This window comes from Lissotriton helveticus, chromosome 4_1, assembly GCF_964261635.1.
Source record: "Lissotriton helveticus chromosome 4_1, aLisHel1.1, whole genome shotgun sequence".
NCBI classification, from domain to species: Eukaryota; Metazoa; Chordata; class Amphibia; order Caudata; family Salamandridae; genus Lissotriton; species Lissotriton helveticus.
Window position 1 is genome coordinate 467,053,104 of NC_136063.1, and position 17,007 is coordinate 467,070,110.

General features: G+C 42.3%; 1 protein-coding gene and 1 pseudogene across 2 annotated transcripts in view; one reads left to right on the forward strand and one right to left on the reverse strand.

Moving 5' to 3' along the window:
* Positions 1 to 1,992: 1,992 nt before the first annotated feature.
* Positions 1,993 to 17,007, reverse strand: part of NECAB1 (N-terminal EF-hand calcium binding protein 1) — a 1,511,734-nt gene continuing 1,496,719 nt past the window's right edge. For both annotated transcript variants that reach the window (XM_078687059.1, XM_078687058.1), the window contains one exon: positions 1,993 to 2,350. In XM_078687059.1, the coding sequence (XP_078543185.1) occupies positions 2,322 to 2,350 (29 nt within the window). In that variant the 3' untranslated portion in view covers positions 1,993 to 2,321. The remainder of the gene's footprint in view (positions 2,351 to 17,007) is intronic.
* Positions 12,564 to 15,758, forward strand: LOC144827186 (T-complex protein 1 subunit epsilon-like; annotated as a pseudogene).

Sequence of the window (17,007 nt, forward strand, 5' to 3'; positions counted from 1 at the left end):
AGCAACAAAATAGGCCGAAAGTTGGCCAGCTCGGACGGGTCCAGCTCTGGCTTTTTGAGGAGGGCTTTTACTATTGCCTGCTTCCAACTAGGAGGAACGATGCCATGAGAGAAGGAAGCATTTATTAGGTCAGTGGCCAAGGGGGAGATGGTAGATGAAATACTTTCAGGATGTACATTGGCGCAGGATCACTGGGAGATCCACTTTTCATGGATGTCCAGATTTTTTTTAATTCTTCGCTTGAGACAGGCGCAAAGGAGTCCAGACGAGGGCCAAATGTAAGGGCCTTGGAACTGCCAAGATCGACTGCACCATCGTAGTGCATTCATTTTTTAACCGACGTTGAGTATCTTGAGGAACTTGTCTTTTTCTGAACTGTTATATACATATTGAACACTGTTTGCAATTAGGGTTTTCTAAATATCTGTGATTGATTGTTAATATAAACCAGGCCACCCATAAAATGTTTGGTATAGGTCAATGTTGCACATAACACAAACATGCTACATCTTAGAGAGTTGTATCTGTGATGGTGTTAATGATACATTATATCGTTCTGAGTTATTTTGTACTTACTTTCAGGCCTCTAATGCCATACTAGTTTATACAGGGTCATATGTGTACAAAAGGAGCTTGAATGATGTCATCACTTATGTCATCAATGATGTCATTTGAGACGACTGATTTCCTAAGTAGTGAAAGTCGAAGTATACTTATAGGTAAATTAGTTGAAAATAATTAACTCAGCAGTCACATATATGGTACAACAGTGAGAAATTTCAAGTGCATCTGCAGAGCCGATATATTGATTTTCATTATTTTATTTTTTATGGTTTAGTCGGTGAATTCATCTTAAGTTTACATATAGATGATATTCTGTCTGGTCAAAATTAGATCGTTAGCTGTAGGAGGGTTAATAAATGACGGCATGATCTTAAAATGCAAAATAAAGTATACTGTAATTGGAATATCAGTATTGGATGCTCTTTTTTGAGATATGTCTCTTGAAATATATATTTTCTATCTATAGACACCATGTCTTTATATAAAAAAATCCAAGCTAAGAAGGTTGTTGTTGTTAAACACTAGAGAGTTGGAAAAGTATAAGGAAAAATATGGGAACACCATATGACCATTAAACAGATATTAATTCAAAAAGCAAATTAAGCTTGACACGTCTTTCTAGATGAGTACCATCTTGCACTTATAGTTACTAGCCACTGCTAGAATTTATTTTCCTTTAAGTTCGAGATTACCTGATTACAGGAAAATACTGTGCGAGAATGACTGCTATCCTACTCTATATTCCTTGAATCTGTACAGATTGATGTTATGAGGATAACTCTGTATGGAACCACAGTATACATTGATGATGTTGACGAATGTGAAGGTACAATTGATTTTGATACGTAGTGTGTTTTTCAACCAAGTGTTCATATTGCTATAATATGTTCCAGCGAGTTATATCGATTAATTGCATTTTAACTATGTCTAAAATGTGTTTAATGTTTGAGGTACAACAGGTATGCAGGATATTTGTGTCATATCATATGTCTGTTTGTTTTAATTGGATAGTGATTTATGTTCTTCACATATTCTATTAACAGCCTTGAGGAAGCGGCTGCCTCACAGTTTTAACAATCCACTTTCTTACTTGTCTTATCTTTAATGCCGCTGAGCCCTTATACAGTGCTAAACTTTAGAATCTGATACATCAGGTACTTAAAGCCAACAGTAATCTTTTCATTACAACAGGCCACAATTGGCGTAGAATGGCACTTATGTTCATTACTCCCATAACTAAAATGTTGTTGGCTTTCACAATAATTCCATCGTAAGAACCAGCAAGTCGTAAACTGATTATCGATACTGCTCTTTCTACTTCCCCTCCTCAATACCTTATTTTTAACAGGAATTTTAAAAAGCATGATCCATACAGACAAGACAAATCCTATACATTCTTGCATGCAATAAGGGTAAAACACAACAAAGATGAATGGAAACCTTTATTGTAGTAATACCTAATACCATACACTGAAAAATACAGCTATTGACAAATCGGCCTGCAAACATATGTAGTGCAAGGTATTCTGGGATACATAAGAAATATATAGGCTATTGAACAAAGAACACCTTTTTAATAGATCGTATGAAGCTTTATAAGACACCGTAAATTGACACAACAAAAAGATTCAGAACCTAACAAGATAATTTCTATGTTACTAACAGTGGCACCAACAAATAGTTATACAAATATTTTTCAACACAAATATGTTAAGAACAGTATTCCACTATGAAAGAGTCCAATCGAAGTTCTTCATCTAGTTGTTGTTCAAGACCCACCATGATGCTGAAAAATAGAATAAGACCAATCACTGGGTTATTCACTTTCAAAAACATCTTTTCAATTAATTTCACTGAGAATATTAGTTCAGAATAAATATAAATACAACTGGGCTAACTTAACTCATTTTTTAGTTGAGACCTGGTTAATTAATGTCTCCAAGTCCTTCATAGTGACAGACGCCCTTTTAAGGTGTTTTGCATTGCTGCAAAATATTGTACTCATCTGCCGTCAATCTTATAGATGTAGTTGTACACTAACCACTGGCTTTACATACATTTCCCTTCAATTTGCTGATGCACAAGTACAGATCAAATACAAATACATATTTGGGTGCCAATGCACAAAGGCATTTATGAGTAATTGAAATAGCACTAATAGTTGTACTGGTTCACCTACTCAAAATGCCTTTGAATATTGGTATAAAATGTTTACTCCCAAGTGGTAAAAAAAGAGAGTAAAAGTGCAAAGATGGGATGGTGCAGTCTTTTCTATTTTCACTAATTGTATATGAATATTCTCCAAATATTCCCATTATAGATGTTTTGGAGGTAAATGACAAAGACATTTATGAATATACACGCCCTGTGAATCTACATCTAATATGACAGATTTACTTAAACATTGCAAAGCTCCAAATGTGGAAAGCGACGCATCTGCATGCAGAGATTACTTATTATTATTAATAGAGATTTATAAAATTATTAATAGAGATTTATAAAAGCGCAACTAAACCCGTAGGCGTCAAGGCGCTGAAAGATGGTAAATGGGAAGCTCAGGAGTCACCAAGGGAAGAGTTACAAATATGCTTCTTGAAATAACCAAGTCTTGAGTGCTTTACGGAACAGGGTATGGTAAGGAATCCCCTTAAGCTCGTTGGGGAGCGTATTCCAGAGTCTGGGCGCCAGGAAGTGAAAGGCCCTTCCCCCCATCTGACTTTGGATATTCGGGGAACAGCCAGCAGGTTTTTACTGGAAGAGCGAAGTGCTCTACTGGGGGTATAGTAGGCCACAAGAGCACAAATGGCTTCAGGCCCAGTCTCATTAAGGGCACGATGTGTAAGGCAAAGAGCTTTAAAATTAATCCTCGCCTGCATGGGGAGCCAATGCAGGTTTTTTCTAATAGCCGTGCTCGAGGAGCGTTTAGGGGCCCCCACAACAAACCGGGAAGCCGCATTCTGCACAGTCTGAAGGCGCTGGACCAGAACATTGCTAATGCCCAAATACAGCGCATTGCAATAGTCCAGCCTGGATGCAATAAGCGCAGCTACGACCTGTTTGCGTGCATCAGGGGAGAGGTAATGAATAATTTTTCTTAGAATCCTCAGAGCATTGCAACAGGTGGACACAGTCCTGCTGATTTGTTTGTCAAGCCAGAGAGTGGTGTCCAGAATGACCCCAAGATTGCGGGCAAAGAGGGACGGCAAGGGGCAGGTGCCAAGAACAGGAGGCCACCAGTCCATTGACCAGATCTCACTTTTGCCCCCAAAAATGAGGACCTCCGTTTTCTCCCCTTTCAACTTAAGGAAGTTCTTAACCATCCATCCGGCGACCGCCTCCATACAGTTTTTAAAATTATGGGCAGTTATGGACACAGATTGAGAAATGGAGACCATAATCTGCGTGTCGTCGGCGTAGGAAAGAACTTCCAGCCCAAAAGATCTTATGAGCCTGGCGAGTGGGGCAACATAGACGTTAAAAAGCGTCGGGCTCAAAGAAGAGCCCTGAGGAACCCCACACTTCACAGGCTTGATGGGTGACATATACTCGCCTAGCTTAACCCTTTGCTTCCGTTGGTCAAGGAAGGATGATAAGAGGCTAAGTGCAGGACCCTTGACTCCCAGCTCGCTGAGTCGGCTAGCCAGAATGGTAGGGGACAGGGTGTCGAAGGCCGCCGTGAGGTCTAATAACACCAGTAAGGTGGTCTGGCCGGTGTCGACCTTGGACCGGATGCTATCGACAACCACTGTGAGCGCCGACTCAGTGCTGTGAGTCCTACGAAAGTCATGCTGTGAGGGATCCAGGGAGTTGGTACTATCAAGGAAGGCACTCAGATGAAGGTTAAGATGTGCCTCCAGGAGTTTAGCAGGGGCAGGGAGAAGAGAAATGGGACCAAAGTTCTTTAAAATCCCAGGATCCAGAGTAGATTTTTTCAGTAGGGGCTTGACAATGGCCAGTTTCCAGGAGAGGGGATAAACCCCCTCTGAAATGGCCAGATTCATAATCTCCATCAAAGGGGGCAGAATGGTCTGTCTGCAATCTTTAAGAACCCTTAAGGGGCAGGGGTCAAGCGGTGACCCGGACTTTAACTTGTCCAGCAGCATACTGAGATGTTCAAAAGTGATAGGGGGAAACTGGGAGAGGGAGTTGGAAGGGGCAGGCGGTTGGGTTTCCGAAATAGGGGTTGGAGGGGTGGAAGATAGGGAACTGGAATTGAGGGCTTCCAGGTCTGTGTAGATATCCAGGATCTTCATATGGAAAAACGTGGAGATCTGGTCACACAGGGCCTGGGAGGCTGTTCTAGGGTCAGGTGTCTGAATGAGGGAAAGGTTGTCAACTATCTTAAACAAATCCCTAGGTGACTTAAGAGAAGACGTTAATTTGGAGTAATGCGCCTGTTTTTCTGTCAGCACCGAGGCGTTATAGCCTTTGAGAAGGATTTTATGTTTATTCTTCTCTATGGGGTCCAAATGCGCCCTCCAGAGCCTTTCCTGCCTCCTGCATCCTTGTCTTAGAATCCTAAGGGATACCGAGAACCAGGGGGCCAAAGGCCGTTTCCTGGCGGAATAGCGTTGCCGGGCTGGCGCGAGCGCGTCGACAGCCTCCGCCAGGGTGTTAGAAAGGTCAAGAGCCGCAGTGTGAGCATCCCCAGTAGGCCGGGATTCAAGTGTGGATAGGAAAGGAGAAAGGGAGTCGTCGTTAATCTCCCCAAAATTCCTTCTCAATACACACTTGGTGTAATCAGGCTGAGGGCCGGTGGGGGAAGAGAAGGAAAATTCAAGGGGAACAGCGAAATGGTCCGACCATGACAGGGGAAGGGGGGTACCAGTCTGGAGGCGGGAGTCGTTACTAAATACCCCATCCAGGGTGTGCCCAGCTAGATGGGTGGGACTAGTCACTAACTGCGACAAGCCACAGGAGGCTAAGGAGTTCAACAGATGGGCCGTATCAGGGGAATTGTAATTTTCCAAATGGAAATTAAGGTCCCCTAGAATAGTTAGACTAGGTCTGTCAATATAGGACTCAATAATCTTAAGGAGTTCTAGGCTAAAAGTCGACCTCAGGCCAGGGGGTCTGTAGATCAATATGCTGGTGAAGGAGATCGTGGGGGAGGGATTCAGAGTGAAATGCATCGCCTGAAGGTGTTCAAGCGGGGAGGACAGATGGACAGTCCGGCATTTTATGGAGCTGTGGTACAATATCCCCAAGCCTCCTCCCACTCGACCCACTCTGTCCATTCTGGCCAGAGAGTACCCCTCAGGGATAGCATTTAACAAGTCCGGTTCAGACGAGTCCGTGGCCCATGTTTCTGTGATAAAAGCCCAGGAGGTTTTTCTCTGTGAGATGAAATCCCTAAAGGAGATTTTATTTTTGACCAGCGAGCGGGAGTTAATGAGGAAACCCGTATGGCCAGCGATAGGCGATGGAAGTGGCATACTGGGAGGAGGGCAGCAGTTAGCCATATCCGAGGCCTTATGTTGGGTAGTTATGTCATTACATCCGCAAACTAGAGCGTTTGCAAGCGTTTCAGGGGCGAAGGAGTAATGGCAGGGCAGTTTAGATGGTTTCAGTGCTCGCAGAGCAGAAAAGGAGTATAAGGGTTCACCTGAGGCTTAGGAGGGCGGGGGGCAGCATGCCTGGCCCCTGGTGCCTCCTTGTCGCTGACGGGCGCAGACGGGCTGGACTCTGGCTCGACTCCGGCGCGAATGCGGCACGGCCACTGATCGCGTCCGCTGCGCGGAGCCATAGCTAGTTGTTTAAATACTGGCGACTAGAGCGCCGAGCCACTAGTGCCCAACTCAAAATGTCCGCTGCTGATTTGCACAGCCCGGGAGACTCAGCCCTCCGATTGTCCGAGACCCGCCCAGGGTGCGTGGATATGGGGGAATATATTTGTATCAGCGGAGCAATGTGCAAAATACAGATTTGCCCGTTACAAGCAATGTGTGGTTTAAAGTGAAGAGAGCGCCACGATAAAATCCGTGAGCGCTAGGTGACAGGGGGGAGCAGACACAAAGGATCAACGAGCAAGTGACAGGTAAAAGATTTAAAAAGCACAATCAGAACAATGCCTCACGGCTTCGGCCTCAGGAGAGTAATGAGCAGCAATCTGAGTATTAACACAAAACCTGGAGGCTTACATAAGGATAATGAATGAGGTTCATACCTTTTTTCTTATTTTGCCTGCTTTTTCTCTACCTGCATGTGGAAGGAGCAAGCTCCCTTCTCCTGGATAATAGCACAAGGTACATGGGCAGTCACCCCCAGTTAGGTCAATCCAAGAAGGCTCTGCTGATCCACTCCACTTTGGACATCAGTTTGCTGACATAGATAATTCCTAGGCCACCTGTTCAGCTCTCAGAGAAGGACTGGGAGCCTATGTTGGTTTTCCACCCTGCTGTGCAACACAGCTGGGGTTGGAGAAAGCCTTGGTGTGCATGACAGTTTGACCTGCCCCAGACAGTTGACCAAACAGTCATGCGCATTTAGCATTGCCCACCACTCCCCCTTCCTATCTGGTGCTGCGGCTGCAGCATCAGTATGGATGGCCCCGTCCTTCCCTCGGCTTGGCTCGCAGCGTGCAGGGCGAATAATAAAATTATAATAACATTATTTTGTTATCATTTTATTTTTGTTCTTTGCCTCTGCTTTCTTGCAGCAGGGGGGAGCAACACTTCTTCGCCATACCAGAGGAGCTGCCCCTGCATCTGCCCCTCCTTGTCATTGGTATTTATTTCTAACTAGCACATCCAATGCCCTGGTCGGTGGTTTCATCCCGAGCCCTGCTTGTGTCAAATCTGTACTTCTCTGCTTGACCCACTGCCCAGTGACTGACTTGATGTCTATGACAAGGTGGCTATTTCTCCCTTCCCCTCTGCTGATCGATCCAAGGGACTCAGTCATCCCTGCCTCTTCACACTGTAGGTTTTTCTGATGTCCATGATACTTCTAGGCAACAAGGTGGGCCAAAATCATATTACTTTCTGTCTGCATTGTGTATGACCCCATTGCTCAGTTATGTATGGATAATCCACATAACTGTAGAGTGGGAGCTATTATCTCTGCAATGGTAATGAGAAAACTAAAGATCACATCTCTGTCATATTGATGGTCACCCTCTCTTATGTAGGGAGCGAGATATGGTGTTCTGACCACCTTGGTGTCTAGGCCTAAAGAAACATAGGGACAGTTTTCTGAAACTCAGCCAGAGCCAGACAGCTGGTTTAATTTTTTTTTTTAACACATAGGGCAGTGAGGGTTTCCCTGTTAATATTACACATATTTCATGGGACACTTCTCAGTAAGAATTATAACTTCATAATCACATATGTAATGTAAATCAGTATATTTAGGCAATAAGATGAGATGGCCATGTGCAAGCTGCCACATACAAAGGCCAATAGCCCAATGGGGCCCATATATTCAAGATCAATATTAATGTTTGTCGGGCGCTCAATAACATAAACACTCAATAGAATAGCTATGTAGTTGAATTCGCTTTTCTTTCTAATCTTATTAGAATTTTTTTTGTAGCCGTATACAATTAACATATGAAGGCACACTAAAAACACAATGATGTGTTAAAACACAATTATTTCATGGACCACATCACTTGATACAGTGCTTAATTTGTAAAAAAAGAAGTGCAGATGCTGAAAATGTTGCCAAGGAGGCCACAGCTCACTTCTTCCTCCGGTGAGCCCCACTTTCAACACTCTCACTGCCTCAGTCTCTTATCTTCTAACCTTGATCTGTTGTCTGTCCCCTAAGTCTTTGCTCTAAGAGTCTACCCTCTCACCTCTCTGATTGTTTTCTATCATCTTTGTCACATCTGGTGTATTACCTTATTCCCTGCATTTCTTTTTTGCCCTCTATTCATTCTACCCCTGCCCTTTTTCCTCTTCACTTTTATCCATGCTCTGCTCTCTCTACCCTCGATCTTGGATCTTTACTATCACTCTTCTAGCAGTGATTAGCTGTGTTGTAATTTTATCATTTGTCTGCTTTTTTCCTCTGTCCTGTCCACTATATCCTTTCATTCTATCTTCTCTCTTCTTAATGCTCTCTTCTTCACATTATGGCTGCTTTCTCTTTGTATCTGATTTGCTCTCCTTTTCTTCTACTTAGCTCCGTCTAAGATTCTTATCTCTCTCCTCTCCTGTTGTTTTTTTCTCCTTTTTACTCCTGCTCTCTCTCATCTATAACACTGCTGCTGCCTGTGACCCCTGTTGTCAGCCTGTACATGTCCCTGCTATTTTGAAATCTGCATTTTCCTCTTGTCTTTCCTAAAGAAGAGGAATGACATGTGTTTTACTTTCTTACCTACACCGAGTGCAAAAACAAAATGTGCACCAAATGAAAATGCTTTTTTTGCATATATTAATCAGTGCAGCATAACTGGGTTATTTGCAGAACAGGCAGCTGCTCCAGCACAGCTGGGGATGTCACTACTAGTGCTGCCTGTAATTAGTAGGTTCAGGGATGGCGACGGCATCGGCATCCACTGCTCAGCTTTCTGTGACCCTGCCTGCTACAGCATACGCATTGTCCCCAGCAGTAATGCTGCCAATGCCGGTAAGTAAGGCTGTGGTGCCTCCTGCACGCTCAGCAATTACCATGCTGGGGTGCAGTGCACAGATTCTACAGGTGACGCCATGGTGTACAAAATTTTTATTATCCAATGGGAGGCTTAGGCTCAGGCAGTGGCAGGGTGCAGCAGACTCGGGGAATAGTATGCAAGACATAGTTTGTCGATGACTTATTGGATTTGTGATCGGCGTGATGACATCATCATTAATCTGGTGAAACAATCATGCCTGCCTGGACAGGTGTATGCTGGCCTGTCTATGAATGTTTACAAGCCAGTCACCATGCAATGTATGTTATTCTTGTTATTTTGAATTTGAACAAATAATATAGAGACCACCACCTGCAGGGTCAGAAATTGTAGCCCCGGCCCTGTGAAAGTAGTGCCGGTGCTGAGCACCTGAAAACACATGTTTCACGGCAAACTAAGCCACTTTTTCAGGGCTTATAATAAATAGCTCGAACTAAAACGGTTATGAATTATCAGGCATTCCTTATTACTACTAGCACCAAAGTTCATGGGTTGAATTTTCAAATGCTATGTTCCCTTTTCATATAAACATCTAATAGTCCCACTAATCGCATTTCATCCATTCGGAATATTCCATGTTCATACGGTTTCTCTGCTAAAAGCGCCGCGCTACACACTAATGATTATGCAATTTCCCTGCATCTGTCCTTTCCACCTTCAGACCATATTTTCTAGCTGTCTGTCAAGACAAATGGTTCACCCGGATGCCAGCATTATAAAGTAGTGACTCTTTTATCGAGTGCTAAATCCTAACTGCAAACTTCAATACCTACATCAGAACTAATGTCTGAACGTTCACTCTGGAAAGGATACGACTTCACCACAAAGGAACATTGCACATCTTTCAGATCACTTCCTTCGTCCGTTTTCCTCATTCCAGTCTGTACATATATGAGGTGAGCATCCTCTCTATAGTAAACCTTATGTACTATTATTAGGAAAAAAGTTCATCTGATTAAGAGATTGGGAATTGTTATTTCCTTTTCATTAAGTCCCACGGTGTCCCCCTATCATCCTCCCCCACTACATGTTGTATATTTTCGGTCTCTCCTTGGAGCCAGTACTTGTTGTCTATGGAGAACCCTGCCTCTAGACCCTGGCGGTAAGTGGTTGTTTTAGTTTATTGAAATGTGAAGCTTATCAAACTGTACTGAGCAGGTTGGTTTGAATGTGGCTCTTTTCTGTCCGTGGTTTGTTCCACTTGTGTAGATGGGCAGCCTGGTACTGTGGGCCTGTGAACTGTTTGAAGTCTCCATTGTAGCTGGTCTCCTCTCTCTAGTTGACTGCCCATTATTTAGAGGTTTTGCATCCGGAGTCCAGTTTTGAAATAGCAGCGTCTTGCAGGAGCACCATGTCTGGATGCTAGGCAGCGATATATATTCAAGAAAACCTGGTAGAGCATGACTTGTGTAGCACAGTGGAGGGGCAAAAGAGTACATTTAAGAGCCATTAAATTGCACCCAATCCCCTAATTTCTGAGAAAGGGAGTACCTCACACTATCAAGGTTGGAGTTGCAAGACATTGATACATCTGTGACAGTGGCTCTGAATTCTCCTGAACCACCACAAAAGCAACTATGCTTTGATCATGAGTGTCTCATTAAATTGCGACACTCATACAAACCATTGTTTGCACAGGTGTCAGAATTATGAGTTTGTCAGATTTTATAGACCGTCAGATTTTTCCCCGGTTAAATTTCAGCATGTCAAACCTGCCAAAGATGTGTGTGCAGGTGAAAAGAGACTGGTTAATACTAACACATAGATTAAGGTGCAATAGGCACCACATTTTGCATGTCAAACATCATTTAAAAGGGGAAACAGCACTGGTGTTATTTATCGCATCTGATAAATAAAGATCCGCAGGTTATTATTATTTATCGGATGTGCAATAAATAACACCCCAATAATACAGGACTGATAATTGAGGACTTAGATTGGAGGAGGATCCAGATGAGGAGCTTGACCTACTGCCCAAAGGTGAATATGTACAAGACTGACATATTTCTGAATTACCTGGACACACGTGAATAGCTGGGTTTCTAGATGCCTATGGAGGAAGTAGTTGATGACTTTTATAAGGAAAATCTATTGCTTATGAATGAATGATGTTATTTGTAACGCGTACAGCTGCTCAGGTGAGCTTCTCAGTGCTAAAAAGACCACGGAATGACAGGAACTCAGCAAGAGGTACCTGGAAGTAAATAGCTAAGTCTTGAGATGATTTTAGAACTGCATCTCATTGTTAGTAGGATGCAGGTATACTGGGAGATTGTTACAGGTCTGAGTTGGCACAAAGAAAAGGAATGTCCGCCGCTCTTCGTAAGCTTAAACATGGGCGTTAAAGCCTGAAAATACTTTGAGGAGCGCAGCAGTCTCATAGATGTAAAATGATCCACCCGATTGGACAGATATTTGAGGCTTCTAGTTGTAATGGTCTGTGGACTAGTATAAATGCCTTGAAGGGATCCTCTTATGGACAAGCAGCCAGTGCAGCTGAGATATTCAGAGATAGGAGCTGAGTGGGGTATTTTTAGATGTAGCTTGCTGCCGTGTTCTGAACTGTTTGAAGAAACTTATCTCTGTACGCCAACAGACTCTGGTAAGGAGCATTTGCACAATCCAGCTTAGATATGATGATCGGAGCGCGTGTAGGTATGAGGAAGCCCAAATGATGACTAGGGCGGTATCGAACAGCGACTGATGGGTATTCTTACTTATCAAGGGGTATCCTTCTTTGAGTAATCACACTTTCAATATCCTCACACTGTATTTTCTTTGCTGGTTCATGTCATAGTCAGGTGTTTCTACTTTAGACCCATGGGCACTTTGTGTTTGTTATGGATCGAAGCGCGTACCATTATTTTGCACAACTCTGATGGAAGCAGGTGGAGACATTTCTTCATCACTTGAAGCAAGCCAAGCAGGTGCCAGCTACTGCAATGATTTGGGGGCAGAAAGAGACCTGGTTGTCAGATGATTTTACTCCCATATTCCTGGCAACCGTAGCTGGTGATGCTGAAGGAAGTATTCTACAAGACCCATAGCTGTCTAACCAAATGTCTAGAGTGGAACCAAATGGTAGAATAATCGTCTTGTCTCAGTTGCATTTGAGATTTCTTCCTCTCATTCACTCTAGTGATTTTGTACGCAGGCTCGAAAGGCCATCTTCTCTTTATCAACTTCGAGATTCAGCTGCAGATCATCTAAATATGAGATGGCCTTAATACTGAATGCCTTGACAATGGGTGCCAAAGGGGCCATATAGATGTTAAATACATTTGGTCTTAACAAGGAGAACTGCAATATCTCATAATTTAAAGGCTTACTTCCAAAGTAAAAGGGAGCAATCCCTCTCTCGTGCGTTTCTACAGCAGCCACCATGTCGTCCATGGGCACCCTTGACTTCTATGAATATGGCAGGCCTTTTTATCATCATCAATAAGGATCAGGATCGCAAGTCCCAGCTCATGGTCCTGGATGCTCTGAAGTCTCATAATGGCAGCAAAAGCAGTGGCAAATACTCTTCGAACTTCTCTGGACCCAATGGGCTCGATAAAATGATGGTGAATCAAGATGGCGAGGTGACTGTAACAAACAACGGTGCCACCATTTTAAGTATGAAAGCTGTAGATCACCAAATTGCTAAATTAATGGTGGAGCTGTCAAAGTCCCAGGATGATGAGATTGAAGATGTAACCACTGGAGTAGTGGTTCTTGCAGGTGCTTTGTTGGAGCAAGCAGAACAGCTGCTGGACTGTGGTTTTCACCCAATTAGGATAGGAGATGGTTATGAGCAGGCAGCCCGCATTGCTATTGAGAACCTGAACAAGATCGGTGATAGTTTCCCTGTGGATCCTCAGAATGTTGAACCCCTAATTTAAACAGCAATGACAATGATGGAGCAAGGTGGTAAAAACAACATTTTGTGTACCCCTCTCAAAATCCATGTTCCATAACGATAACATTTACTAATGGTATGTTATTGTGAATTAATCAACCATAGTATAAGATGCATACATTTTCTACACACGGGAGTACTAATTTTGCCTGCATGTCGCAATAAAATTGATTAATATGTGTTGTTATTGTGATGTGAACTAATGCACAGCTTAAATATAAACAAACGCAGCTTAAATGTGTTTATTGTACCAGTTTTATGGCAGAAAGTCATCGGATATGTAAGTATAAAGCGCATTTATGTGGCTTATTTGCTAGGTAACAGCTAATGGGGAAAGATTAGTATGGTGGGAGGTAAACAGAAGGGCTTAAGTTCCATATTTAACATGAATTTGTGTTTGTTTCTATGATAGTTCCAAAAAGTGGCCTCTGAGGCCTATTAGAAGATGGCTGCTCGGGTAAACTGTGAGCAAGTGCTGGACAGCGCATGTGCGCCAAAACCCTGCAAGTGAGAGTGAACTGCCTGTGCTTGGAGAGGTTCAAGACTACCTTGCCCCGGAACCTAGGGTGGGTGCCAAACATGGACGCTCGAAGGTTATGATCCTGGGAAAAAGTCCTGAAGTTGCGAGTGAAGGAAGTGACTAGGCCATGGACTGTCCTAAACAAAGCCCCTTTATTTTTCAGCTGATTCATTGTGAACATCATGCTGTAATGATGAGGAGACGCTCATCTACCCCAAATTTGTCCAATCAGAACCCGAGTTGGTGTTATTAACTTTTTAGATAGATTAAGTTAGGAAATTAGTGTATAAAAACCCCTGATTTTACTTAGAGGCATCGCTCCTTTCGATTTTGACACAAAGTGCTGTTGGACTTTCGATCAAATCTTGGATGTAAGGATACCTTAATTTTTACCTGATTTCTTTGCAGGACTGAGAGGATAAGATGAGGGCGTTAGTTAGGGATGTTAGGAGAGAATGAAATTGGAACTATCTGTTCTTTGCTAAACGTTGTACTGTTTTTCTAAAAATAAATGTTTTTTTTTTGAGCTCTTAAATAAATGATCATTTTTTAAATAAAGTATTAAGGGCCATATGTATGAACACATTTTGCCACAGACACAGAATGGGTAAAACCCTTTCATGCATCTGGCCCTAAGATTTTACTGAATAAAGAAATAATAAATGCCTAAATGTCAGACATACTAAAGGTTTGCTTTAAATAAAAATTAGATAAATGGAGAATTAAAGCTGGTCTTGTATTTTCCTACGCCTGATTTTCTTTCTAGCAGATCCATTACCACTATGGTGATGTGTCTGAATAAAAGGGTGTTTAATGAAAACCATGGTAAATCGTTTTAACTATAGATGTAAATAATAAAGAGATAAATAGTTTTAGACACTCCGCCAATGTTACAGCAATACTCCTTTGTGTTTCACCAAACCCTGAAGTTGAATTAAATGGACAAAGATTGTGTGCAGTGTTATGGGCCCCACTGGTGAATGTAGGTGAGTTTGGAAATTTTAGGGTAATGGTGATACTGAGTTTAGAAATTATTTTTGGAGTCCCGCTGTAGCAAAAACACTTGGCTCTAAAGTAATTAGTCGTTGTCACAGACAAATGGCAGAAATTGCAGTGAATGCTATACTAACAGTTGCAGACATAGAACGTAAAGATGTTGATTTTGAGCAAATTAAATAGAAGGGAAAGTTGGTGGTAGACTTGAAGATACCCATGCTGATCAAAGGTGTGATTGTAGACAAAGATTTTGCCCATCCACAAATGCCAAAGGAAGTGAAAGATGCTAACATTGCTATTCTTACATGTCCGTTTGAGCCACCTAAGCCTAAATTTAAACATAAGCTTGATGTGACTTCAGTGGAAGATTACAAAGCTTTACAGTCCTATGAGAAGGAGAAGTTTGCTGCAATGATTAAGCAGATAAAGGATACTTATAATAATCTTGCCATTTGCCAATGGGGCTTTGATGACAAGGCAAACCATTTACTACTTCAGAATGAGTTACCAGCAGTATGTTGGGTTGGCGGACCTGAAATAGAGTTAATTCCAATTGCAACAGGAGGTCACATTGTTCCACGATTCTCTGAACTGCTGAGAAGCTTGGTTTTGCCAGTGTTGTTAAAGAGATTTCATTTGGAACTACAAAGGATAAAATGCTGATCATTGAGCAATGCGAGAACTCCTGAGCTGTAACCATTTTTATCAGAGGAGGCAATAAAATGATCATTGAAGAAGCCAAGCGGGCTCTGCATGATGCCCTTTGTGTAATCAGGAACCTGGTTTGTGACAATCCGGTTGTGTATAGTGGTGGTGCTGCTGAGATTTCCTGTGTCTCGCTAGAGCAGTATGCAATGCGGGTGTTTGCTGATGCTTTGGAAGTCATTCCCATGCCACTTGCTGAAAACAATGGTATGAGCCCCATCCAAACCTTGACGGAAGTGCGAGCTAAGCAAGTGCTAGAAAATAATCCAGCACTTGGAATTGACTGCTTACAGAAGGACACCAATGACATGAAGCAACAGCATGTCATTGAAGCCTTATTGGCAAAAGGCAACAGATTTCTCTTGCTACTCAGATGGTTAAAATTATTCTGAAGATAGATGATATTCGCAGTCCCGGGGAGACCGAAGAATAAAGTTCTAAACTGAATGATTATTGTGCTGCCACTCAATTACTGAGATAAATAGAACTGCCCTTAATTCACAGCTGTTTGTTTTATTGCAGTGTGCGAACAATAAATGTTCTTTATTTAGTCTGTGGTTTCGTACTGTTGTCTTGCTTTTGTCATCGATTGTTCATATTTATAAAGTCAGTCATAAAATGATTAAAAATTATTAAAACTCGAACAAACGTTTAAGATAAAAAAAGGAGCGATCCATACAGTATGCTCTGTATCCTCCATAAAAGATTTGATCCAGCGCAACACTCTTCTGTCAATGTCTGCCAGCATTTCCACTAGTATGGCTTGGGAGTGCATATTTAATGCCGCTGAAAGGCCTAATAATATAAGGTCGATCAAGAGCACATTTGATTGACTCCAACACTTCCAAAGGGACAGTCTTTGTGCTTTGTCAGGGTCTAACACCAGACTGGCTGGGATGTAAAAGGACAACCTTTTTAAAATAGTCAGAAAAATGTGAATTAATAAATAAACATTTTGGACGCAGTAGGCAGAAGGGATTGGCCTACTGATAGCCGAAATAGTGGGGTCAGCTGCAGATTTTTGGGAGGAGAGGGATCACCTTGTACTGTTTCCAGGAATGTGGCACCATGGCAGAATCTAAGGATAGATTAAAAATCATATTAAATACGGCCTGTTTACTTCAACTGCCATAGCTAACACAGAGGGAGAGCATGGGACACCAGGGGATTTGGATTTTCAGTTAAGGATCGCCTGCTTGGACCTGTCATATGCCAAATTATTTGCCCATCTATTGTTTCATTTGGGATATAATGCTATGAAAATAAAATAAAAAATCAATTAGGGGTTTCTCAGTTTTTTTGTTTTTTGTACCATGGCAATACTAATTAAAGGTTTCAGGATGTGTTTTCACAAGTACCTAAAGACAACTCCTAGCATGGCTTTCATATTGTTTCTCGCAGTAGGATAAGCATGATTACCTAATCTTGTGGACAAAGAAAGTTGAAGGTGTAAAGTGTTGCTTTGCTACCTTGAGCTTTGCATTCCAAGCTAGTACTTATGTAGCCTCTGCTGCATGGCTGCCCAATAACCGTTTCCAGTCTCTCTTCAAGTGTGTCCAGAAAGGAGATGGTCCTACTGCTTTGCTTGGAGCTCCTAATGTTTTATATCAGAAGCCTAATGTCATTTACTTTGTGTCTCCTTTGGTGCTATTTTGGCTGTTGTGGCTGAAACTTTGGACATTAGAAGAAGGTCAACTTGCTGTT